The sequence below is a fragment of the Wasmannia auropunctata genome, unplaced genomic scaffold (genome assembly GCF_000956235.1).
Source record: "Wasmannia auropunctata unplaced genomic scaffold, wasmannia.A_1.0 LD336106.1, whole genome shotgun sequence".
Classification (NCBI taxonomy): Eukaryota; Metazoa; Arthropoda; class Insecta; order Hymenoptera; family Formicidae; genus Wasmannia; species Wasmannia auropunctata.
The window spans coordinates 913,739-938,119 of NW_012026784.1; the positions used below are offsets into that span (position 1 = coordinate 913,739).

The 24,381-nt window shown below is 38.6% G+C and overlaps 6 protein-coding genes and 1 long non-coding RNA gene across 10 annotated transcripts in view; 4 read left to right on the forward strand and 3 right to left on the reverse strand.

The window, feature by feature from the left end:
* Positions 1–909: 909 nt before the first annotated feature.
* On the reverse strand, positions 910–4,038 carry LOC105451258 (GPI mannosyltransferase 3). Of its 3 annotated transcripts, XR_974571.1 has the most exons (4): positions 3,893–4,038; positions 2,252–3,756; positions 1,558–1,799; positions 910–967 (listed from the first exon to the last, which is right to left on the reverse strand). XR_974571.1 is itself a non-coding variant. In XM_011691623.1 (3 exons), exons 2-3 carry the CDS (start codon positions 3,642–3,644, stop codon positions 1,729–1,731), a joined length of 1,464 nt encoding a protein of 487 aa, XP_011689925.1. In that variant the 5' UTR covers positions 3,645–3,756; positions 3,893–4,038; the 3' UTR covers positions 1,068–1,728. The 3 variants fall into 3 exon arrangements, 2 of the variants coding, with proteins under 2 accessions (XP_011689925.1, XP_011689918.1); XM_011691623.1 differs by lacking the exon at positions 910–967 and having other exon boundaries at positions 1,068–1,799; XM_011691616.1 differs by lacking the exon at positions 910–967 and having other exon boundaries at positions 1,710–3,756; positions 3,893–4,037.
* A 580-nt stretch (positions 4,039–4,618) lies between these two features.
* Positions 4,619–9,168, forward strand: LOC105451325 (zinc finger BED domain-containing protein 1-like). Its single transcript, XM_011691693.1, has 4 exons — positions 4,619–6,523; positions 6,853–7,265; positions 7,640–7,794; positions 7,869–9,168. Exons 1-4 carry the CDS (start codon positions 5,231–5,233, stop codon positions 8,195–8,197), a joined length of 2,190 nt encoding a protein of 729 aa, XP_011689995.1. The 5' UTR covers positions 4,619–5,230; the 3' UTR covers positions 8,198–9,168.
* LOC105451317 (transmembrane protein 138) lies at positions 9,095–10,993 on the reverse strand. The gene is made up of 4 exons (XM_011691686.1): positions 10,781–10,993; positions 10,634–10,706; positions 10,095–10,269; positions 9,095–10,017 (listed from the first exon to the last, which is right to left on the reverse strand). The coding sequence occupies exons 1-4, from the start codon at positions 10,912–10,914 to the stop codon at positions 9,911–9,913; spliced, it is 489 nt and encodes a 162-aa protein (XP_011689988.1). The 5' UTR covers positions 10,915–10,993; the 3' UTR covers positions 9,095–9,910.
* A 103-nt stretch (positions 10,994–11,096) lies between these two features.
* LOC105451306 (chromatin assembly factor 1 subunit B) lies at positions 11,097–14,138 on the forward strand. Its single transcript, XM_011691677.1, has 7 exons — positions 11,097–11,226; positions 11,312–11,569; positions 11,920–12,052; positions 12,137–12,440; positions 12,524–12,787; positions 12,866–13,093; positions 13,171–14,138. Exons 2-7 carry the CDS (start codon positions 11,429–11,431, stop codon positions 13,706–13,708), a joined length of 1,608 nt encoding a protein of 535 aa, XP_011689979.1. The 5' UTR covers positions 11,097–11,226; positions 11,312–11,428; the 3' UTR covers positions 13,709–14,138.
* Positions 14,139–14,161: 23 nt separating this feature from the next.
* On the forward strand, positions 14,162–21,826 carry LOC105451285 (tubulin alpha-1A chain-like). Of its 2 annotated transcripts, none has more exons than XM_011691661.1 (9): positions 14,162–14,497; positions 17,660–17,882; positions 18,168–18,272; positions 18,484–18,680; positions 18,927–19,019; positions 19,324–19,509; positions 19,644–19,892; positions 20,147–20,310; positions 21,201–21,826. In XM_011691661.1, the coding sequence occupies exons 1-9, from the start codon at positions 14,495–14,497 to the stop codon at positions 21,322–21,324; spliced, it is 1,344 nt and encodes a 447-aa protein (XP_011689963.1). In that variant the 5' UTR covers positions 14,162–14,494; the 3' UTR covers positions 21,325–21,826. The 2 variants fall into 2 exon arrangements, with proteins under 2 accessions (XP_011689963.1, XP_011689958.1); XM_011691656.1 differs by lacking the exon at positions 14,162–14,497 and adding an exon at positions 16,427–17,103.
* Positions 15,333–17,738, reverse strand: LOC105451298. The gene is made up of 4 exons (XR_974572.1): positions 17,646–17,738; positions 17,178–17,318; positions 16,153–16,408; positions 15,333–16,011 (listed from the first exon to the last, which is right to left on the reverse strand). It is a non-coding gene; the product is annotated as an uncharacterized LOC105451298 (long non-coding RNA).
* A 640-nt stretch (positions 21,827–22,466) lies between the features above and the next one.
* Positions 22,467–24,381, forward strand: part of LOC105451270 (valacyclovir hydrolase) — a 6,548-nt gene continuing 4,633 nt past the window's right edge. The window contains exons 1-3 of the mRNA XM_011691639.1: positions 22,467–23,090; positions 23,243–23,333; positions 24,021–24,341. Of these exons, the coding sequence (XP_011689941.1) occupies positions 22,893–23,090; positions 23,243–23,333; positions 24,021–24,341 (610 nt within the window). The 5' untranslated portion in view covers positions 22,467–22,892. The remainder of the gene's footprint in view (positions 23,091–23,242; positions 23,334–24,020; positions 24,342–24,381) is intronic.

The following is a 24,381-nucleotide window of genomic DNA, read 5'->3' on the forward strand; positions in this document are numbered from 1 at the left end:
TGCAATTCTTACCATTGCATTGCGAACAAGGAAAGCCATTGCGTTTCCAATCTTATTGAATAGACTGCTGAATCTACCATTAAACGTATGCCATGTTCTCGATTAGTACAAACAATATAGTATCTACATAAACAATAGCAGAAAATAACGTGCATATTATTCCACGCGCTGAACGAATCGGATCAGTTTCGGGCATTGCGGCGGACGAGTCGGCCGACTCGATCCGGCTTCCTGCTGCAAGGACGCTTCTGGTAACAGGGAAAGAGGGAAGGAGAGATAGCGAACTCTTTCGCGAGGAGGCCGTGGATCCCGCGAGGAAGCCGGGGCCCTCTTCCCGGGAAGCGCGCGGCCTCGCCGGGGCGTCGGGCGCCGAGGAAGCGGCTCTCGCCCGAAGACGGGAGAGGGAGAGGAGGCGATCGGGAGAGAGCGAGCGAGCGAGCGAGCGAGAGCACGTTTGTGGTCGCTGACCCGGCCGGAACGTTGACTCCATGTAGTCAGTCCTCCCCTCCCCCTCCCCCCTTCCTGCCCGCCTCTCTCCTTTACATTTTCCCCCTGGGTTTTGCCATGTAGCCGTACCTTCGATTACGCGCGCGGAGTTACCTTACCTTCCCCCTCGCTCGTCACGTCTCGCCTCGTCTCGCCACGCTACGTCGCGCCTCATCTCGCCGCCGCTCGTCGTCCATGCGCTCGCCTCCGACGATATCGCGTACACGTATCTCGCTCCAAAGAATCTCCGGTCCCCTCTGCCCCTCCGCTCACCACCCCGCGGCGGGGCTTTCCTGCGTGCTGTTTTTCCTTCGTCGACTTTTCCGACGCGCGTATTTTACTTTCCGTTTTTATGTACCGCCTAACGCCGATCGCCGTTACTCCGGAGCGCGCCGTGACGACTTCGCCCATTCATTTTTCTCCTTTCGTCGTACCGTTTCCAGTTTCTCGACGTCGTCGGCGGAGAGATCCCGCCGCGGTCCTGTCGAAAAATGCAAAACTGTCAATTTCGGACATCCTCGCGCGCGACATCGACGTCAAAGAAATGTGTTACGAAATGGGATTTGAATAAAGCGTCCTTGGCATTTTTACGGCATTATATTATTTGTCTCATCTTTTTTATAAGTATATATCATAATGCTCAAAATGACGGATGTATTAATACGTATGATTTAATAGTGCGTAATACATCGTAATGTAACGAGATTGTAATTTCATTCGTGTCCATTTCTATCGAGGAGTAAATTGATTTACTCTCGGTTTAACTGACTTTTTATCTTTTTTTTTTAATTCTTCGAAAAAGATGAAAAGTTAGTTAAATCAGGACATTAATTATATTTCTTAGCGTAAAGCGATAACAGTATAAAGTCTTCGATAAACCTCTCGATTCCCTTCCACAAATATCCGTGCCACTCGTGGCCGCTAAAATCTACGTAAATTCGAGAAAAACACGCGCGGCGCAGCTTCGCAGCGATAATTGCGTTTCGGAGCATCTGTAGTGCGATGTACGAGTGTACCGTTAGAATCGTTATCGTTCCCGCATCGAGAGTCTGGGATTCGAGTCCTACTTACTAACGGTACCCATTTATTCCAAGCGGAGGGATCGACCTCTCCTTCCCCTCTTCTCCACCTCGACGATCTACGACTCGTTTTTAGCGTGGAAGAGCCCTCGGTTTATGACTGTTTCACGACAATCGCCTAAGCATTATTGATGACCGGATGAGCGAGAGGTGCCGCTTTTTGTTATCGATAATGAGAACGCCAACATATTTGACTTTTTCCACACCGCATTCCTCTGTCTCGCCACGCAGAAGCTGAAGTGGAAAATCGTAGAAAATTATGGGTCTATTTATCGGAATGTATGGATAAGAAAGGGAAGAATCGCAAGACGAAGAAAAAATTGTATCCTGCAGAATTTAGCACAGATGAAAATTTACTATAATAAATAGAAATGTGTTGAGAGAAGATGAAAGACTTTTTCAATATTAAATGTAAAAATTAAGTTTTTCCTGAGATTTTACGTATTTAACTTTTCATTATATAAATAAGAGAATTACGTAAATAATTATTTCAATCTTACAAGTTTATGATGATTTGAATCAAACATGATCATTTTGTTAAAAACATTTCCATTTATCGTATTATATACAAATTTTATATATTATATAAAATAAATATTATATACGCTTGTATAACAATATATTTTCTCCGTAATTTCTTTCCGGGAAATATGTGTAAAATACTTTGGCAATCAACTTGTACGTACGTAAGAATTCAGATATCTCACTCGCAACGTTATCAAACGCTATCACATAAGTCGGTAACGTAACTTTCGTGTTGTTAACGTAATTATCGTTGAGCCAGCCTGTCGCGTTTGCGAAAAACTGATCCGCTTCGTCCACATAGTCCTTGACGTTGTTCAAATTCGGCTCGCACGTTAGAAATCTTATCGGCACGTTCACGTGCAAATGACTGTACAACGGCGTGCTGTGGCACGGGGTCAGTATTAGCGTGTCGGTCAACGAGATGTTCGCACAATGAGTGACTTCGTCCCGCAGTACCTCCATTATCGTCAACGTGCCACGTTGGTGAATCGTGGAGAAGAACAATCCGGTCATGGCGTTGCTGCACACCAGCAACGCGATCAGCCTTTTACGCACGTCCGCCGTGACTCCTGCGTTCAAGCGATTGAGACAAGCGAAGCTCGTGTATATCAGCAACGGCAGAAGGGGCAGGATGAATCGAAATTCCTTGTGGGAGAGCAACGAATAGACGAGTAAGGTCCAACCGATTACCACCAGCATAATCGATTCCCGAGGGAAAAGAGCGGGACGTCTAAGTATCAAGTAACAGGCGAACAAGAATGGAAAGAGATGCAATCCGAGTAGCACTGGCAAAGCGGAATAGACGTACCACAACGCGTGTTTCACGCCGTACGTGCTTCCGACATTCCCGAGCACGTTCACCTGGAAGAATCTCCATGGGGTTAGCACGTACGTTCCGTAACAGTAGCAATCTATTGATATGGAAATTGCGGCGCAAGTGAAACATATCAAGACGTACTGACCGAGCAATATCTTCTTCTCCGAGCTCATACGAATGTGATACAAGCACAGGGGAAGCCACATGATTGCGGCGGTGGGCCTGGTCATACAGAGAAAACCTACGATCCACAAAAATCTTACGCTTCGCGCGCGACTCTCTTTCCACGGGAACATCGACAACGCTACAATGGTACAGGCAGTCTCCACCGAGTTGATCAACGTCCTCGTGGCGCAATAGTACCAGTACCAATTCAGGCACAGCGAGATCAGCATCCACTTGTTCTTGGTCCACTTGTAAAACGCGTAATCCCCGTAGGCAGCGAGGACAGCCTGAAAGACACGGGGCAGCGTCGTCAGCAGCGGTACACAGTCCAAGGAGAGCGCGGCGAGCGCCCGGTAGAGGATCGATATGAGAAACGGATACGCGTAGCTACGAATCATCGTCGTCCATTCCCACGTGAGGTGTCCGTAACCGAACGCCAGACGATGCGCCACCTCCAGCGACTGCCAGTACTCGTCCGGCACGTGAACGGTCCGCACCAGGATCACGTTGACGAGCCGCCACAGCACCAACAGCGACAGCAGGGCGAAACTTCTCGGCAGACGCGGCCACATCTCGGATCCCGGTGGCGATCTCGAACGTCACTTGCAACGGACACATACAGGGTTTTCGAGTCTCACTCGCGAGTGAGACGTCGTTTTTCCGCGAGGGTCAGCCTCGTTCGACCTAGCGAATAAACAAACTGAATGCATCTAGGACATAACCTCACCTACGCCTCACGCGGCGCTTTGTTATTCGAAGGGACTGTCATTATTAGATAGGTGTACCATTCATGGAGGATACTGAAATATTGCCCAGTTACCTTGGGATTTGACTCTTGTCTCACAAAGTGGAGTAATATATACGTTATGTATTATTTGATATTTAGCATAAATCCCATCGTGAGCCGGATAGACGCACCTGCACAATGCATGTACACCTCCTCATCTCACACACCTGCACCGAGAAATCGCTAGTGGAGTCTTCGCTAAGTGGGGTTTGCTCCTCTGGTTAGAATATGAATTTAGTGGAGACTCAAACCCCACTTAGTGAAGACTCGAACCCAACTTAGCAGAGACTCAAACCACATTTTAGCGGAGATTTATTGAATTTATTCTCCCGCTGCACTTATAGCGCGCGTGCATTCAAACCCCACTTAGCGGAGACTCAAACCCCACTTAGCGAAGATTCGAACCTCACTTAGACGCGCGTTACGTGAAAAATCTTTGCCATGGGACGGCACCCTGAGTCACTTGGGTGGGAATCCGAACGCACCCCAAAGTCTGTTCGTGTTACTTGCGTTTTTTGCATTCAAAAAATCTTCGCTTTCTCTCTTTCCAACGCCTTAATACATATATTTATTTTGTTTTAAAGTACAAAAATATTTTTGAAAATCACAAACAACGTGAACTAACCTATGATTGGCCAGCACGGCCAGTGACGGTTTTCGTTGTCGCCGTGCGCCGTCGCCTCTCTGGCTCTCTCGTTGAATCATCTCGACCCGTGGTGGTGGTGGACTGGTGGTGGTGGTGGTGGTGGTCAAAGGAAGTGGAAGTCGATCGCGCGTCGTTGCTCGAGTGTTACAACGAGGGCGAGCGCGTGTGTGTTGGCGTATACGCTTGTCCGCCATTACGGTGATACTCGAATCGATCAGGCGAGTTCTATAGATAACGATACTCCTCTCGCTCGCGCACGAACGGCACGAAAGTCGATATCGCATCGTTGCAGGTGAGTCGATCGCCATCGCTGCCCGCCTTTCGACACACGCGAGGAATTGAATTGAACTTCGATAGCCGCGAAAACGCGCAGCGAACACACACGCCGACGACGAAGCTATACGGAGCACGAGGGGAGGAATAGATATATATATATCGGAGTCGCGTGCGTTCATCAGTTTCATCACGCAGAGCAGAGAGTCGGCCGCACTCGCATCGCCAAGGGGGCGATCGGCGCTACGCGACCCGCGATGCGTCTTCCCGCGGCATCCACGCGGTAACACATCGTGGGATTCCCGTCGTCCTGATTCCCTTCCGCGGATTTTCAGTTGACCTTCGAAATTTTGCAAAACACGAGATCGCCACGGCGAATGCCTCGACGGGGTCCTGAACGTACGTGTATATGTTGACGCCGGCGTACGCGCGTCCATCGTGCCCGAGTGTGTATGGAGAGTAATCATAAACAAACGCTGCCGAACGGCACGGCGAAGGCAGGCACGTCGGACGACAGCAAAAATGACAACATACAAATGGTCCTGGCGAAAATGATGGAGGAGAAGCACACTTATACGTACAAGAAGCTGGTGGTGCCGCCGTCGATGCGGAGTATTTACTGGAAGTTCTTCGGCTTCCCGGCCACCGACGACGGCGAGATACTCACCAAGGTGAAGATCGTCTGTATACTGTGCAAAACGCAGATCGCGTACAATCGCAACACCAGCAATCTGCGCATGCACCTGCAGAACAAGCATGCCCAGGAGCTGATGGAGCTCGAGTCGTCCAGCCTGTCGTCCGCGCGGCAGGTGATGCCGCAGGACACCAAGGAGCGGAAGATACAGAAGAAGCTGCTCAAGGCGGGCGTGAGCCCTACAAAATATATCTACACCACCAACGCGGACGGTACCGTTCAGATTGACGGCGATATACAATTTGTTACAGATCCTAACATAAGTCTGTCGAATATGGAGGACGACATAACCATTGGTCAACCGCTTAGGGTGATGATCAAGGGTGGATCTGCTATTAATGGTAACAGCCAGAACGTGGCGTTTCTCATGTCGGAGGACAACATGACCAGTCAGTCGGTCGACGTGAAATCCGTGTCGGACGCTATAGCGGAGTTTCTGATAATAGATCTGGAATTGCCCGAGATTGTGGAGGGACGTGGATTTCAAAGATTGGTGGCGACCCTACGCTCGCCCTGCGAGATACCCAGCAAGAACAAGCTGGAGGAGGAAATAATACCGAGAATCTATAATAATTTTCGGGAGTCGGTGGCGTCCTCCCTGTCCTGCGTCGCCTCGGAGCTCGCGTTGACCCTCGAGGAGTGGCGGTCGAATAACGGCGAGAATTTCATCACGGTGTCGGTTTATTATCAGAATACTGGACACGCCACTTTGGAATGTAAGATTTTAAGTACTCTTCACGCACCGTCGGATTGGGACGAACCCCAGTGGAAAAGTAGGATTGACTCTATGCTACTCGAGTGGGATCTGGAAGTAGAGAAGATAACGGCGGTGGTTGTCAGCACGTCAAGACCTGAGTTGATCGCGGCGCTAACTAACTGTGGCTTCACCGTGGTGCCGTGTTTGCTTCATACTCTGCAAATATGCGCGCAGGACTGCTTCAAGCATCCGGATGTGTCCCAAACGTTATCCAAATGCAGATCTGTCATTGGAACTATCATAAGCCATCCAAACGCGCTCGAAACGTTGAATATGCAAGCACAGCTATCAGAGGTATCTTCGTGATGCTATAAATTATTTGGCATAAAATACAGCCTTGGCCAAATATAAAGCATCCTCGTAAATTAATGCAAATGTTTTATATCTAATGAGAAATATATTTTAGAAAACAGTTTCATTAAAAATAATTATTTTTAACAATTTTAATATTTTGCTAGTCCTTTGGCTTTTCTTTTCCATGAAAATGCAGTAAATTGAGGATTCTTATGGTTAAAGCTGTATTTTGTAATGCATATAAATACAATTTAATATCAACATGTGTAAAATCGACAAATGGCATTTTGTAAGTATTTCTTGCATTATTGTTATTGTTCTTGTTATAGGAAGAAAGTACCATATGTCTGGATTATCCAGCTATATGGATATCGACCTATACAATGCTGGAGCAAATGATTGCGCGGCGCAACATAATTCCATCTATATTAGAAGGCATAGAAGGGATAGATCAGTCGATGTTCGAAATCACCAACGAACAGTGGAAAATCATGGAGGATATCGTGAACGTTCTCACGCCGTTCAAAGTGACCATCATGACATTAAGCGAGGAAAAAATGCCTCTGATATCCTTGTTGAAACCATTACTTTGGCAACTGGTATCTTCGCATCTTAAAGTAAAGGAGTCGGACAGTGACACTGCTAAGACTTTTAAAGAGTCCTTGTCGGACAAGTTGTACGAGCAATATGCAGATTTCACTGTCACGTTACTTCTACAAATTGCAACTACTCTAGATCCTAGGTAAATTAACGTGGAATTCTTTAAATTTATTAAAAATAAAAAATAATAAATTTATTGTTGCGAATGTATTAATATTATTATATAATATACATTCGCAACAATAAATTTATTATTTTTTATTTATATATATATTTGTTTGTATATATATAAAATCTTGAAACGAGTTACTATTCATCTTATATTCTTTCACTCTTCAATTCTTTAATGAATTTCTTATAAAACAAAGACAGATGGAAGTCTGGATTGCATCTAGAATCGACCCAGTATTCACATTGAGCCATGTGTCAATTGGAGTAACTCGCTTCGGGATTTTTATTTTCTTGCTATTTATTATTTCATATATTCAACCTTTACCTTTACTTTCCATTATATAGATTTAAAGCAATGCCATATGTCACCGAGGAGGATAAAAATATAGTTAGCACTCCCATAAAGGAAATGCTAACGAAATTGATTCAGGAGGAATCTGGGGACATCACGATAAAGGCTGAAAATGAGGAAATACCAAGTAAAAAAGCTAGAGTCTCAGGTATTTTTTTTTTAATTGCATGTAACGTATCTCGAATTGTATGGGCAATTCGTGAAATGGATCGATTCTTATAGGTATGGAGTTCTTACTTGGTAGTCTATGCACCACGAAGGCTGGCATGTCCGCGGAGGAGAAAGCAGATCTCGAGGTTGTACAGTATCAGTCGGAGCCTACGGCACCCCTCGATTGCTGTCCCCTGCAATGGTGGTCGAAAGTGTCCGCGAAATGCCCGAATCTGGCGAAGTTGGTGAGCAGGTATCATTGCGTGCCCGCTTGCTGTGCACCACCATCGCGCATTCCGCCGGAGGTACAGATTCAGTATGATACAAAGCGCGCGATTTTGCCACCTTCTCTGATCGATAAACTACTTTTCTTACATGGTAATCACACTATGCAGATGTGAATAGAATGTCTATAAGCTTGCTCCTGAAAAATACCTCGTTGATGATAATTTTACAAAAAATATAGTTTACTTGCAATAATTTAAGTACAAATTGACACATATGAGTGACACAAGTGTGAACTCTATGTAACTTTCTTTAATTCCGTATGCAGTGTATACGTATTGTGTAATGCAGTCTAAAGCGCTGAAAAATATCAAATTTTGTTTTTACTTTTATTGAATGCAAACATTCCTAAGATTTGATATAAGAACGATCGATCGCTACCAAGTAAATAATGAAATGCGAGGTTACATTAAAATACTACGATTTTTGTTGCATAATTTAATTTATAATTAATAGAAGACGATATAAAAATGATCTCTTGTAGAAGAAACGTATACAACTTGTTTTTATACAATTCTAAGAATTCTTAAAAAGAAGGTGTATATAATTAATCCCCTCTTTGCAAAATAAAAAAAGTATTAATATTATGTCTCGAAATTTGTCGATAAAGATGTGATCGCTCTATTTTATATATATTTTAATATGTTAGATTTATAAAATAGTGAAATAAATGCTAAAACTGGGGGACATTTCTGAGACCAAATCTAAAATTAGTCAAAAATCGTGTATAGAAGATTTAGTTATCACAACCAATGAACATGACATAACAACTTATGTTTTAATTTAAGTTTCAATGTAATGCTACCATGAATTGTGTGATGAATTTAATGTATTTTTCTTTAATATAAATCTAATAGAGTATTTTATCTGTATTACCATAGTATATATATAAAAAACGCATTATTATATAGATGATTAATAACACATTAGATGCAAATTGATTCGACATGCATTCTATAATTTTATTGTACTAAATATTTGGTATTATTATATGTTTAAAATGTATAAACGAATCACTTGCTATATACATTTATTATCAACAAACATTAAACGTATAATTGGAATCGTTACTCATTACATCGAAAAACAGACAAAATAATATAAAAATTTGTAATAATGTATATATAAAAAAGGAATGCTATATGCAATATTGATTTCAATTTTACGTTTTTGTATTAATATAAATATAATATTGGCACATAACAATGAGCGGATAAAAGTTACAATACAATATATTATCTTCTATATATTATCGAATTTTAATTACTGTTTCGATTTTATTAACACAAATTTTAGTATATAATTAAATAGATAAGACATCAATTATCACTCGAACTTTACAGAATTAGTAATTACGAATGTAAAACAACACCAGGATAGTTAAAATAACACAAAGGATAATGTAAAAGCATGACAGTAATGATTTATTTTTCATTAATGTATTAATGCATGCAGTGGCACAAATATTTTTCGATAATGTATAAAATCAACTATTTCTTGATCTCAAAGGCTAAATATGTATATACATACATATATAAAGATACTTTGTAATAAAAGTTTTTTACACAATGTATATAAATTGTACAATGTATAATATATGAATTTAGAAATTAATATAATTCAGATGTATGAATATGTAGCAATCTCGTCGTTTCATCCACATATACGATCATATAAAACTTGTACAAAGGTATGTTATTGCGTAAATAGCTTAAGATACCGTGTAAATTTCTCAAATCTCAATCACAGACAGATGCGCGTATCCTTGTATTTTGTCGGAATTACAATTATCCTTTGTGTCTCGTCTCGAATTTGAATTACACACGTAGTCATGAAATACTCAACTGCTTCTGTACCCAAGCGGAACCCTTGTAAAATCTTGGATCGCCGATCCTCAGAGAGGCTCTTTTGTAGAAATAATAATACAGCACTGCAACTTCTCGTAAAAAAAAATCCCGGATTATCATTTGTTTATCAACGAGATAACGTTTTCACAGTTCTTTGATATTGTACCTGTTCTATGTGCAGAATAAAGAGTGTGAAATCCTCTTGTCCAGTAATGTTCCAATGGCGCTGACCAGTGTATAGTAATGTGCCACGTATGCAAACTGATTGACAATATCATGTATATGATGCATAATACTAATGTCATGCGGAATCTCGTGTACAGCAACTGTATCAAACCTGCCTGAAAATTAAGTCTATTTCATACAACTCTGCCAAGTGTACAGAATATGACAGACGTAAAAAAAACTTGTGTTAGCCAAGAAGAGAATATTAACAGTATGCTATAGCAAATTTGAACAAAGATTATTGCAACAGATTGATGTTAATTACACAAATAAAATTCATTCCACCAGCGAAATCTGCTGACACAGCAGATGGCCAATACCATTTAAATTATGAAAGGGCAAATTCTATTCAATAACCACTAAATAGTTTAATATTCTATAATATTCCTTTATATTATTGTATTTTTGCTAAATTTGACTTGCAAAATCTGTTTTTAATAATAAATATATATAGCTATATGTTTTCGGGTATACATTCACCTGGAAGATGTAAGTGGAGAAAAAGTTTACTAGCAGCAACGTGAGGGCCACAATGAGGCAGAAATCTTGAATTCTGAAATCGTTATATAAATTAAATGCAAACACGACGATAAACGTGTGAGAGAATTGTCAGAAATTATTACGCACACATAGAGTACCAGCAGGTCCGTTGGATGACGCCTGGCGAAGCTCGCAAACGAATTCACGCAAACGTCAAAGAGCAAAATGACATACTGCAGGATTACAATTACCGTGTACCGCCTCGTATTTAAGGAATTCATTTACCGCTTGTGCAATTAATATCGCGGAATGTAAATACACTACATGTGCTTCTGGAGGTTTTGTTGTGACGCGCGAACGGGGGCCGGGGGGTTGCCATGGCAACATTAATCACATGGCAACCGGTTCCCTAACCTAACTTGACCACCGCCAAACTTTTGGCGCGAACGACATGACAGTTTGGAAGGTTAAGTACATCACAGTACATCAATCAGCGTGAGACATCGCCGTCTCCTATCGTCTCCTTCGTGCTTATTTATGTCACTTGGACGGAAACGAAAGCACGTTCGACTCAATCAAGCGAGAGCGTTAGGGTAAGGTTAAAATTATCTATAATTTTATTTAAAAAAAAAGGATTATTTTGTGAGCATCTATATCGAATTCGGAATAAATTCTCAGGCATCCTATATAGATTCGGGCAGAGGCTGAAGGTACGTCGGTCCTATCGTCCGATCAGGCGGCATTCCAGGAAAAAAATTTATCACCTGTGAATACCAGTCGATCCTAAGCGAGAAAATGAAGTGCATCACTCCCGAAATTTCATGGCATAATCGCGATCCGGTGCTGAGCGTCGATATACAGAGCGGTTCATACGATAATTCGACAGGAGGAACGTTTTGGAGAGTAGCGACTGGAGGAGCGGATTGCCACGTTCTGGTAACGTTATTATATTTATATCTACTTTGTGGCCTAAAAAGAATAGCAGTTTTTTATTCGGGTATTTTCTTCATGTGTGCACAAAGTATAAAGAAAATAATGTATGTAAATCAACACAGAAATGTGTAATTTTTTTTTGTAATTAAGAATTTTATATTTATGTATATAATTAATATCTATAATAGTTTAAAAATAATAATGGGACGTAATGCTAACAGAAAGATTTGTGCACGATTCAATTAATGTCATCAGATGTCTGAGAAGTGATTTTTTTGAATGTCTTGATCTAATTATAATTACACATGCGAAGATAATTAGCAATCTAATTGTAAATGATTGTTCAAATGCAGATTTGGCACTTGACAACAACTGAGTTTGGCGGAGCTATTGTAACCTTTGCGGCAGACTTGGAACGCCATCAGAGAGCAGTAAATGTCGTAAGATTCTCCCCATCGAGGGAGATTCTGGCATCAGGAGACGATGGTTAGTTAGGCCACTTGATATTATTTTATTACTTTATTATTTTCACCTCATTAGACTCGGATTAAAGTTGATTTTAATACGCAGAATCGGTCATTATTTTGTGGAGAGTGAAGGAGGGACGAGACTTCTCTCCGCCCTCGGGCGATACTGAGAACAAAGAGCAGTGGACCTCCTGGAAAGTGCTGAGAGGTCACATCGAAGACATTTACGACATTAGCTGGTCGCCGGATTCCAATTCCTTAATTTCCGGCTCTGTCGACAATACCGCTATACTGTGGGACGTCCAGAAGGGTCGTAAAACTGCGATATTACAGGACCACAAAGGTTTTGTCCAAGGGGTGTCTTGGGATCCCTGCAATCAATACGTTTGCACTATTAGCACAGACAGGTGTGTAGTCTGTAAATTATAAATAATGCGAACGATGTAGCGCCTTCTGAATTTTAATTGCGAATCAAATTCATTATTTTCAGACACTGTCGTTTAATAAGCATCGCTACGAAGAAGGTCGTTCAGCGCGTTTACAAATCCAAAATTCCAACACCGTCCTCCGTTTCGTTGGAGGAGAAGCACGTGCGTCTATTTTATGACGACACGTTCAAATCTTTCTTCCGCAGGCTGACCTTCTCGATAGACGGATCCCTAATTTTCGTGCCGTCCGGAATAATCGAGTCGCAGGAGACCACAGAGACTGTATCAAACGCGATAATTGTTTTCTCTAGAGCGGATATAAGGGAGTCAGTATTAGATCTAATAATTTGTAAGTCCCTAACGTGGTTCAAAAAGGTAATGGTAATGATGATTTTTTTTTTCAGACCAATAATGATCCTGCCTACTTTAAACGAATGTACGATAGCGGTACGATGTTGCCCTGTGTATTTTGAGCTGCGAGAGGATGGTCCAACTAGTTTGGTGCCGTTGCCCTATAGAATGGTATTTGCCGTAGCGACGCAAAGTTCTATATTACTCTACGATACGCAGCAGACTTCTCCGATCGGCTTGGGATCGCTCATTCATTATGGCAGACTGAATGATCTTTCGTGGTACGTGATTGTCAATATTGCCTATTCGTTATTCGCGAATAACTTTTTCTGTCAGAGTCTTAATGTCTTTCTTACAGGTCTAGCGATGGCCAGATTTTAATTGCGTCTTCGAGCGATGGCTATTGTTCCATAATACACTTTGAAGACGGTGAATTAGGTAAAATTTATCAAATGAAAGGGGACTCTGTACAAGAGAGTGCAACAGTAAAGGGAACACCCAAAAGTTCTGGCAAAAAATCTTCGAACAATACGATCAAAGACAAAAGCGATATTTCAACATTCGATGTGGACGATTGTGCGATGGACATTGAATTTGTAAAAAGCAACGTGGTGGTAGATAATCGAGCTGAAAAGATTAATGAACAGAAATCGGACGAAGTCGCGAGTAGTCAAAATATTAGCTCAGAAAATGATTTACAGATCGACAAGAAGTTAAATGAAGAAGAAACAGAAGATATCAAGTTGGTGTACAATGAAGAAAGCAGTAGCGACGCGGTCAAGACTAAAAGGAATACCCCGCCGAAGTCTGACGTTGCTCCTATTGCGTGTCACAAAACTCCTAGGAGAGTTAAATTAATAACTTTGTCCAGTCCAAAGGGACGGAAGAAGCAATAACATGTAAAAAATAGGCCCGCCTAAGATTTGCTAAGTAGGTTTTAACTATGTAATTACTTTCATACGTTTGTATTTTTACCTCACTTTTATCAATATGTTCATTTATTTCTAAGAATCTGTGCAACGTAAATTGTATGCTAAATGCGCATTTATCGATAAAAGTGAGGTACGAATATCGACCAATAATTTATAATACCAGCTAGAGCGTAAAAACAATTACTCAAGAATATTTTAAGAAATGTCGATTCATAATATTGAAGAGAATACATATATTCCTATACAAGGTTTTATCTTCAAAATTAGATACTTTACATCGAATAATAATAATGCTATCACTTGATGGCCCAACATATCGGAGATAAGAATCTATTTTTGCTCCTGTAAATTATTTGTGTTTATCGAATTAAAATTATTTATAAGATCGTAAAAACAATCTGTTTTAATCCAGTACAAGCTATCAACCTCAATCTCGGACGGAGTTTGCGTGAAGAGATACATTTCCTGTACCTTGAACTACTCCCCAGAAAACTGTCTAGAACGGATAATGCACCTTATATGCAAATGCGCATCCGCATATGCAACTATCGCGGCTATAGCACAAGCTGATCCGCGTCGCCTATGAACTCCGGTTCATAGACAGATACCGTATATAGCGCTACTATTAAATGGTGAAGCACAGTGATCGTAGTATCCGCGAAGTCAGACAGTGATCGAGTCGTGGCACAGTCCGACACGCTGCTTGCTATCAAGTGCAATCAAATAATCGGATAAAAATAATTGGAAAAAATGGTGAGTGCTTTGTTTCTCTATCGCGTTTTTTTCGTTAATATACCAAATATTTTCAACTATATTTTAACTTATATTTTTCATGAAAGATGTATATATATATTTTTTTTGTATAATAAAAAAAAACATGTTTTCCAATTTAATTTTATAAGTGGAGCAGAGACTGATTTTATAAAGGAAATTACTTCCAAAATAATTGTTCTAAAGATATAAAGAACTATCTCTGATAATACAAATATAATTACATCCTGTTGCATCCTATTATAGTTTCTACATTAATAATTGAAGTAGAATTTTTTCTACACGCAAGTGCGTTTATATAAAAAAGAATCACATATAATGAAAGCACACTTTCAACATTTCGAACGCTATTCTGTATTTGTAATCGCGATTTTCTTTAATTATCGCTATTTATATTATCTTTATATATCATTATTAAAATGTATGAGATCTGATGATATCAATGTAATTTTTCTATTGATTCGTTACACAAGCGCATACATGTAAACATTCTAATAACGAGAACTGTGTAAATCTTTATACAATAACACTGTTCCTAGTAAGCTTACAATATGCATGCTATACACGTCATACGGTGCACGAAGTGTATACAGCTCGGAAAATATCACGTATTATGCTACTACTTTAAAATGTTCGCTTATAGCTTCTGAAATCAATTAAAAGTTTATTTGAGTAAATTAAATGAGCGCGAAAATAAAAAGAATAAATGATTAAAAGATCGATTGAAAAAGGTCTTCGAAAATGACGTTTAATAAAATATATTTTTATTTTATTGAATGTAACATCTTACGCAAATATTAAAAGTAGTGTTTTTTTAAACAGGATCTTTTGGTTTAATTTTGTTATGATTTCTTATTATTTGCAGTCTAAAGAAAGCTAAATAAATTTTTAAAAAATTATTAATATGTATATTTTTAGAATATTAAAGAAACTTTAGATTGAATTTTACCGATATACGATATGCATCTTTTATCTTCCTCTATATATTTTAAAACTACACGCGAAACTTGAATTGTGAAGTATCGATCCACGCCGTGAACGCATGTCGATCGACAGCTTTATATTAGTAAAATATTATCCCACTTCTCCCTTAAATCTTGTAATCGCTTCTCCAAGTCCTTCAATTTTGTTGCTCAATACCAAAATGGAAATTAAAATAACGAGTATGAATGCGGCTCATTCGGCTGTGCCGCTTTTCTCTAACAGCTGTATTATTATAGCCACATTTTTTAGACTGTCCAAATATTTGCGCATTTAGATACGCTTGTACGAAATATTTTCTCCGAAGGGAGAATATTCTTAAAAGGGATGGATCACATTTTGGCCAAGCGAGTTCGCCCTTTTGCGAATCGAACGACATTTGGCTCTTATATCACACTAATTGCAGTAAGACCAGGAAAATCTCTTCGGTCGAATCGGTGCAATCGTGTCATATCATCATATGCGGGTGTGCAGTTTGATATTCGATTAAGCTGCTATGGTTACAGTATGTCAACCTGTAAAAAATCGATTTTTACCGTACCATGCAGATATAGAGCGTGTAATATCGCATCGCGCGAGAGACGACATGCCGCCCATGTGCGTCCGTATAAGTCAGGAAGTAGGCCGGCTATAGGCATGCCAATATAGATGCTCACTTTTAGGGTACACCTGAATTATCCATGGGGGACACATTATAGGTCAAGGTAGCATTTTTCCACCAGACCTTGTTGACAGATAACGACATTGCTTTAGTCGACGATGTCTGGGCCACCGGTAATCATCCCTTGTTAAGCGTAGCTCGTTCCCTACACAGTCAACCTCGTTAAGGCTTGTTAAGCTCGCTCGACAATCCGTGTGTTTAATTAATCAGAAACTTGTACATTTTTGATGGACATCTACTGTGGGATAACACTGTGGGAATGATATAATTATTTACATAAGAAAAATTTCATTATTTTAATTTTTGATTTTTGAACGTAGGAATTAAAATAAATGGATAGAAGAAATACAGATAAAACGGAATTCTCACTCAAAATCTAAGGTGATTTTAAGTTAATTTCGAAAAAATTTGTTATTTTAGAATATAAATTCTTTTCGAAATATTTACACTAGAAAAAGATTGCACTGTTTAAAATTTTGATAAACTCAACAAAAGGTATAATTCAGATACATTTATAATTAAATCTATGAAACATTCTAGTCAAGGTAATTTGAAATTTAATTACGATAAAAAGAATTCCGATTGTTATGATTACTAGTTTTGTACTCCTTATTGGTAAAGCCAAAACGATTTTCTCAGTGTATTTTTCTCAAAATAGCTAAAATCTGTTGTATTTCTATAACAGAAATTTTTTAAGTGAATTGATATTATCATATTTATAAACTTTAATAAAATTAATCATGGGAGATTCAATTACGTTGAGTGAGTGTCTGGTGCAACAAAACAGTTAATAAAATCAATCAATATAAATTTTTGTGTCTTAATATTGTTGTGTGCTTTTATATATACGATAAACATTTTTTGTGAGAGTGTATCATCTTGCGATCATTCTGTATTTTCATCTAGTTAACGCAGAAACGAAGTCTTTTTAAGAATGGCAAAAAAGGTAACTAATACAATAAAATACAAGCGTTGGTATTAATGATTTTAATGATATTTAACATTTAACGATCTGCTCACGTTATATTGCCTTTATAAAGCCATACCGCTGTCATAAATTTTTTAATGATATCCAAGGTGGTAATAATAGCTAAATGTAGTGTGATATAGTCGAACACGACCATTTACGTATGACGTAATGGAATAGCTTTGTCTTTATGCCTGTAACAACATTAAGAATATCGATACTTCAAATTTATTTGCGACAAATAATGGAAAGCTAGACTCTCGATTACCCGGATCATTTTTTACTATTATTTCTTTATACACATGTATATTATTATATACATATGTATAAAGTATATTTGAGAAAGAGAAGAAAACAAAAAAGAATTTATTTTAATCAATAATAAAGGTAAAGGATCTCAGATCAAGAAGGGAAAAAATTATTTTTCTAAATAATTTCTCGACTTTGATCGAATTATATACTTATATTTCATTGCGTGTGTATATTTATTACGAAACATAAGGGGATACTGAAATATTTACCCGTTTGTTCGCAGCGGGAATGCATATCCATTCACATAGGGCAAGCGGGCGTGCAAATGGGAAATGCTTGCTGGGAGCTTTACTGTCTGGAGCACGGGATACATCCAGACGGGCAGATGCCCAGCGATGTTACCGTGGGCTCCGGTGATGATTCCTTTAATGCGTTCTTTTCCGAAACGGGTTCGGGGAAGCATGTCCCGCGAGCGGTTTTGGTCGATCTCGAGCCAACGGTAGTAGGCAAGTGTGCTGGAGAATAATTATCGATTTCCGGACATTATACTACTTGGAACATGTAAAAATTCATGATTAGAGATTGAATGTTGTGAAATATAAATTTTTATAATTTTAGACTGCTGAATCTTTTATTTTTTGGGGGGAAATTCAATGATTAATCCTGATAAAATTCTAAATTAGATCGTTTAATTTTTGTGAATTTTTTTTTTAATACGCGCATTGTACATTAAAAAGATTAATAAATTTAAAATAATATAATGAGTTTCTTATAATTTTTTAATACTTTAGACGAGGTGCGTACGGGCACTTACAGGCAATTATTCCATCCGGAACAGATGATTACCGGGAAGGAGGATGCGGCTAATAATTATGCCAGAGGTCATTATACAATAGGTAATTATGAATTTTAATTAATTTTCCATTATCTACAATAAGGTGGAGTTTTAATTATAGTCGACTGTATCGACCAAAGAGATAAATCATCTAAAGAAAGATTATGGTTTCTGCGCGATAAAAATTGCGATCTAATCCTTTTAATATACATTAAATTTTATGTAAAAAAATGACAATTTTAAATTATAATGACAGTCTTGCGATTTTTCAGGAAAAGAGATCATAGATCTCACTTTGGACAGAATACGCAGACTGACGGAGCAGTGCAAGGGCTTACAGGGCTTTTTAATCTTCCATTCATTTGGCGGCGGCACGGGATCCGGATTTTCGAGTCTGCTTATGGAACAGCTGTCTGCCGACTATCCGAAGAGAAGTAAACTGACCTTTAGCATTTATCCAGCGCCACAGGTAATGTTGTATTTCTCGTAAGAATATTTTTCAAATTTTTTTGTTAAAGAATTTTAATTTTCTCTTTGACGAAAAATTCAAATGATATAATATAATCTGTTTAGGTATATTATACATATCTATTTGCGTTTTCTTGATGCTGTTTAATGGAACATCTACTTTCCCAACTTTTCTAAACTACTTAACTGACTTGTTTAATTATCTAATTATCCCCTTCATTTACGAAAGCACTTACATTTTTCATAGGTATCGACTGCGGTAGTGGAGCCTTACAACGCAATTCTGTACACTCATCCGACGTTAGAGCATAGCGAAGTGGCTTTCATTGTAGATAATCAGGTACCGCATGACTTTTGCACGAGTATAAAATCGACATGTTAAATATCACATATATAAAATTTACATCGCCCGAATCCCGCAAACGCTTCCACCAACTCGCGGTTATTGACAAATCGATTGCACGATAACGGCAATTACTCTTAGAAAATTCTATCTTAGCAAAAAGAGCTTGCGTGTTTTCTACCAAACATTTCACATGTCTAAAATAAAGTTTATTAGGACAGTGTCGTCTATATATATGCCTGCCTCTACACGGAGCGGTATAATAGCGACGTCTGTCACTACAATCGCGTGTTATCCATAGGCCATTTATGAGCTATGCAGAAGGAACTTAAACATCGATCGACCTACCTATACGAATCTGAATCGACTGATTGGACAAATAGTGTCATCCATCACCGCCAGTTTGCGATTCGACGGAGCCCTGAATGTCGATCTCACCGAATTCCAGACGAATTTAGTGCCTTATCCACGTATCCACTTTCCGCTCGTAAGCGCCCGTTTACGAAAATTTACAAATTTAATAATTTACAAAATTTATAACGTACAGAAATCAAAAAGACGATCGTCTGATCGATAATCTTAATTACTTATTAATTATTACGTGTTTCTATTATCACGCAGGCCACGTATGCTCCTGTTCTGTCGGCGGAGAAAGCCGGGCACGAGAGAGTGAGCGTCTCGGAGATAACGAATTCCTGCTTCGAACCGAATCACCAAATGGTGAATTGCGATCAGCGCATGGGGAAGTACATGGCGGTATGTTTGCTGTACAGAGGCGACGTGGTGCCCAAGGACGTGAACGCGGCGATCGCGATGATAAAAGCACAAAAGCACGTGCAGTTCGTCGAATGGTGCCCGACGGGATTTAAGGTGCGACTGTAAAATGATCGAAGAATACTTTTAGAACAGAGTAGAAATTAGAAGTCAATTAACGAATTAACGTAAGAAGAAATCAGGAAAGAAATCTAATCGGGAAAGAAATAATTTCAACGACAGTAAAATATATTTTAAAAATTCAGAATTTGTTTTTATGTAGAACGAATGTGTTTAACTACTCTCGCGATTTATCTTTTCAAGTCTTCTAAGTCGATCGCAATCAAGTATCGTTGCAAACACGTTAACAGGTGGGAATCAATTATCAGCCGCCCACCGTTGTACCGGGCGGAGATCTCGCGCGGGTGGAGAGAGCGGTGTGCTGTCTCTGCAACACGACGGCGATCGTAGACGCGTGGGCCCGGCTCGATCATAAATTCGATCTCATGTACGCCAAGCGAGCTTTCGTGCATTGGTAAGAAGTTTCTGTAATAAATAATACCGCTTGCCATCCAGCAGTTATCGTGCCTGTATAGACCGATTGCCAAAGAGTCTCCCGTCTAATTGTAAGACGAATTACCACGGCGGGTGACTTCGATCAAACTTGATGACAATTAACTTATCAAGTAATATACAAGTTCACTATTTAATGTGGATAACGTGGATAAAATCGTTTGTTGCCTAACACGCAGAAAGATTGGATTGAAGGAACAATAGCCACGTTTATTTTATCAGCAGAACGTTTATTTCGCAACTGCTGTTCTCTATGCTGAAATAGAACTATTCCTCTAACAATAAATCTAAAAGGTATAATTCACTCAACGCGAAAAAACTTCCAACAGTTTTGTAAAATAAACCTTTCGCTGAATACAGCTAGTAAAATGCATAGTTGCAAATTCTGCTAGAAATAATTCTATCAATTGAATCAATCGGATTTGATAATCGGAATAGAATTGTTTCTAGCAAAATTTGCAGCTGTGCAATTCACTGGCCGTATTCAGCAAAAGATTTATTTTGCAAAACTGTTAGAAGCTTACTTCTACGCTGAGTGAATTATACTTTTAGATTTAATTAGAGGAATAGTTCTATTTCATCAAAGTATTTGATCAAAATCGCCTTGAAGGCGCGTATCCCTCCCCCCCCCCTTTCTCTCTGCTTAAATTTTCTTCAATGCATTTCGTATAACGTCCTAATTTTTGTATAAAGCGAGTATTTCTGTCTCTGTTTCGAATGTAAGAAAATAAATGTATAAAAGTCCGTTTTCCAAATAATTGCAATGAGAAATGCTAGGATGCAATTTGTTTGCATTCAAACATGTAACTTCACTGATTATGAGATGCGAATGCAATGTATTGAATTTTACAGGTTCGTCGGGGAAGGCATGGAAGAGGGTGAATTCTCGGAAGCCCGGGAAGATCTGGCCGCCTTGGAGCTCGATTATCGCGAGGTGCAGGAAGATGCCGTTAACGAGGAAGAGGAGGAATACTAAATTTCTTGATCTCGTCATCATTATAATAACTCAATGCTATAATAATACATGTCGTAATACGCTTTACCGTTATGTCATATTCAGAGTCTTTGATTTACGTTACCTATCGCTGTCGACAGTATCCCTTACATTATGTCCATAAATAAATTATTTATACATTCTAGCCGATATGGAGTACATGCATACGTCCTTTTGAAGCGTGTCCATTTTCAAATTACATCTCGCGCATTGGCTCGCTAAATTGGCTAGCGGCTAGACTGCAAGAACTGTAGTAATAATGTACCTATCGACAGTTGGCTTCTTAGCATAGCTATCAAGCACTGACGAGAATTATCTACCTGTCTATCTTTCACAATAAGCACTGCCATATAAACGCAGTTGAAAAATTGTCAGGACTGACAACGTCACGTTTATCATATATTGATCATTTAGTGTGAATGTTTATATTACGATATATTACAGTATTGAAAATGATAAATTAAAATATATTTAGATAACGTGACAATTTGATATTTATTTGTTGAAAATTTTATATTATTATTGATAGATAACCGTATAATAATATATATATTTTCTAATTTTTTGATTACAATGTAAAACGTACATTTAATGAATTATTCTTGTAAATATTCTTTTTAAATTCATTTCTATACAACACACTAATAAAAATTAATAAAACTCGCAATTTCTAAAATTTCAATTTTGTAAAATAATCAACAAAAAAATAATAAATTTATAAAAATCGATAAAATACCAGAACATAATAAATGAAGAGATTGCACTATCTAAAATTCAAAGAATTGTGATTCGAAAATTAGAAATCGCGAAAATTTAGAATCTGAAAATAGAAATGTACATCAGGATAATAAATAGATGCATTCTATTTTAAATTAAAACTTTTTCGAAATTTCGGACATTTGCGGTTCTGAACATTTTTAAAATTTTTAGTTCAGATTTTAAAATGCAAAAAGCTACAATTTTAAAAATCGACAAAATTAGGAAATACTAAAATTAAAATGAAATATATATTAAAATATATTAAAATGTAATATATTATAATTTAAAGTATTCAATTTAAAAAAATCAAAATTTTATCATTTATCTATATATGTACATATATATTTACATACATATATTAGATACAGATTATCTTATGCTTGTATATATAAGTAGTAATAATTAAGTATTCTCTAATCAATAAATATTGCAGTAATGTAAACAGATAATAATATACATGTTCTTTGAACTTTGAAGATTACCCAGACTGATTTTGGATCATGATCCAGATAAATATATATAAGCAATTAAGAGAGATAAATGCGAGCTAGAGAGATAAATATAAAAAAATAATTGATTTCTTAATTGGATTTACGGTAATATTGATGGAGTTTAACATTCACAGCGGTCATAAACTGAAAAAAAAATTAAAAAATAAGCTTGTTCGTAACCTCGCGAACGCGCGATACCCAGTGATACATACGTATCACTACATTATATTATCAGTATGTATTATCGTAAAAAACACATCGTGCGCAATTTTACATTGAAGAACTGATGTAACGATACCGATGCGCGCTGCTGTATGTACAGTATACGCCACGATCCAGTCGCAGGTTTCAGTCGGTCGTAAACATAACATATTCGACACACGCAAGATGTATACTCGTTTTACGAGTGCGTTATGTAAAATCGTAAAGTCTGGCGGCAGTCGTGCCGCGTGGACTCGGCAATTATCAACTACAGTGAGTAGAGCCCGTGAAATGGAGGTGAGTATAACAAGATGTAAACAATGTAAAAAAATGGAAATGTAGACCACTGTAGAAGTACGTCACCACTTGCTCGTTTTTCATGTCGATCTGTTATTTTCATGGACCATCTCTCGCTTTTCCCGTTAAACAGAATACATTCCTGTTGACAGGAACGGAAGATCAAAGTGGACGACACGGAAATTAATTATGCCAGGGTCGGCACAGGTGACCATCCAGTGTTGCTGCTGCCTGGGGCCTTGGGTAAATATTATGCAATGTGTTTTTATTGAAATTAAGGTGTAGATAATAGTTTTGCGCTTTATCGGCATTTGCTGCCATCTACCGGACCGCAACCGAACTCTGGATATGGTGTTTATACTGATCGATGAAAAGCAAGATTGCTTCCATCTCGTTATAATTTTGATGATTTAAAAAATATCGAATTTTTTAATATAAATTTCTACCATTAGATAATTGTAATCGCCACTTTTACCGTTCTTTGTTGCAATGTAATTACCTTTTTTTTGTTGTTAATATTCAATTATTCATTAATTTGTAACGATTCTAATGAAACTACAATTTACATTTGATAAATTGCATTAAGCAAAATTTGTTTTTAATAGGTTTTATGACATCTGAAATTTTCTTTTCCCAGCAAAAATAACGTTTATGTTAATTTAGTAAAATTTTGATTAAATTAATATAAATATTAAAGATAATTATTATTAGCGTAATTAATATAGATACTATTTTCACTTGAAAAAAAAATTCTAGATGTCCGAAAGCTATGCTGGCAGAACACAAGCCTATATATGCAGACGCAATTCACCTATCTGCCGATCAATATTCTACTCGAATTTACTGACAAATTCCTAGCGTGCTGTCAAACATTTATGTTTACCGCGAAGAATGGCAATTGATATCGTTCAGTAAAATGGGATGTTTCAGGGACAATATGGACCGATTTTCGGCCGCAGATGGAGAATCTGAATGCGGACAAGCTGACCATAGTGGCGTGGGATCCACCCGGTTATGGTAAATCGCGGCCACCCGACAGGACGTTCCCGGACGATTTCTTTCAGCGCGACGCCGCGTACGCCCGCAATCTGATGAGGACTCTCGGCTACTCGAAATTCTCATTGATCGGCTGGAGCGACGGCGGCATCACGTCGCTTCTACTTGCCTCGGCGTATCCCGACGACGTCCACAAGATGGTTGTCTTCGGCGCGAACGCCTACATACACCCGGACGAGGCGAAGATATATGAAAGTATGACTTGACTCCTGCGCGGTGTTGTAGAGCCAAAAGA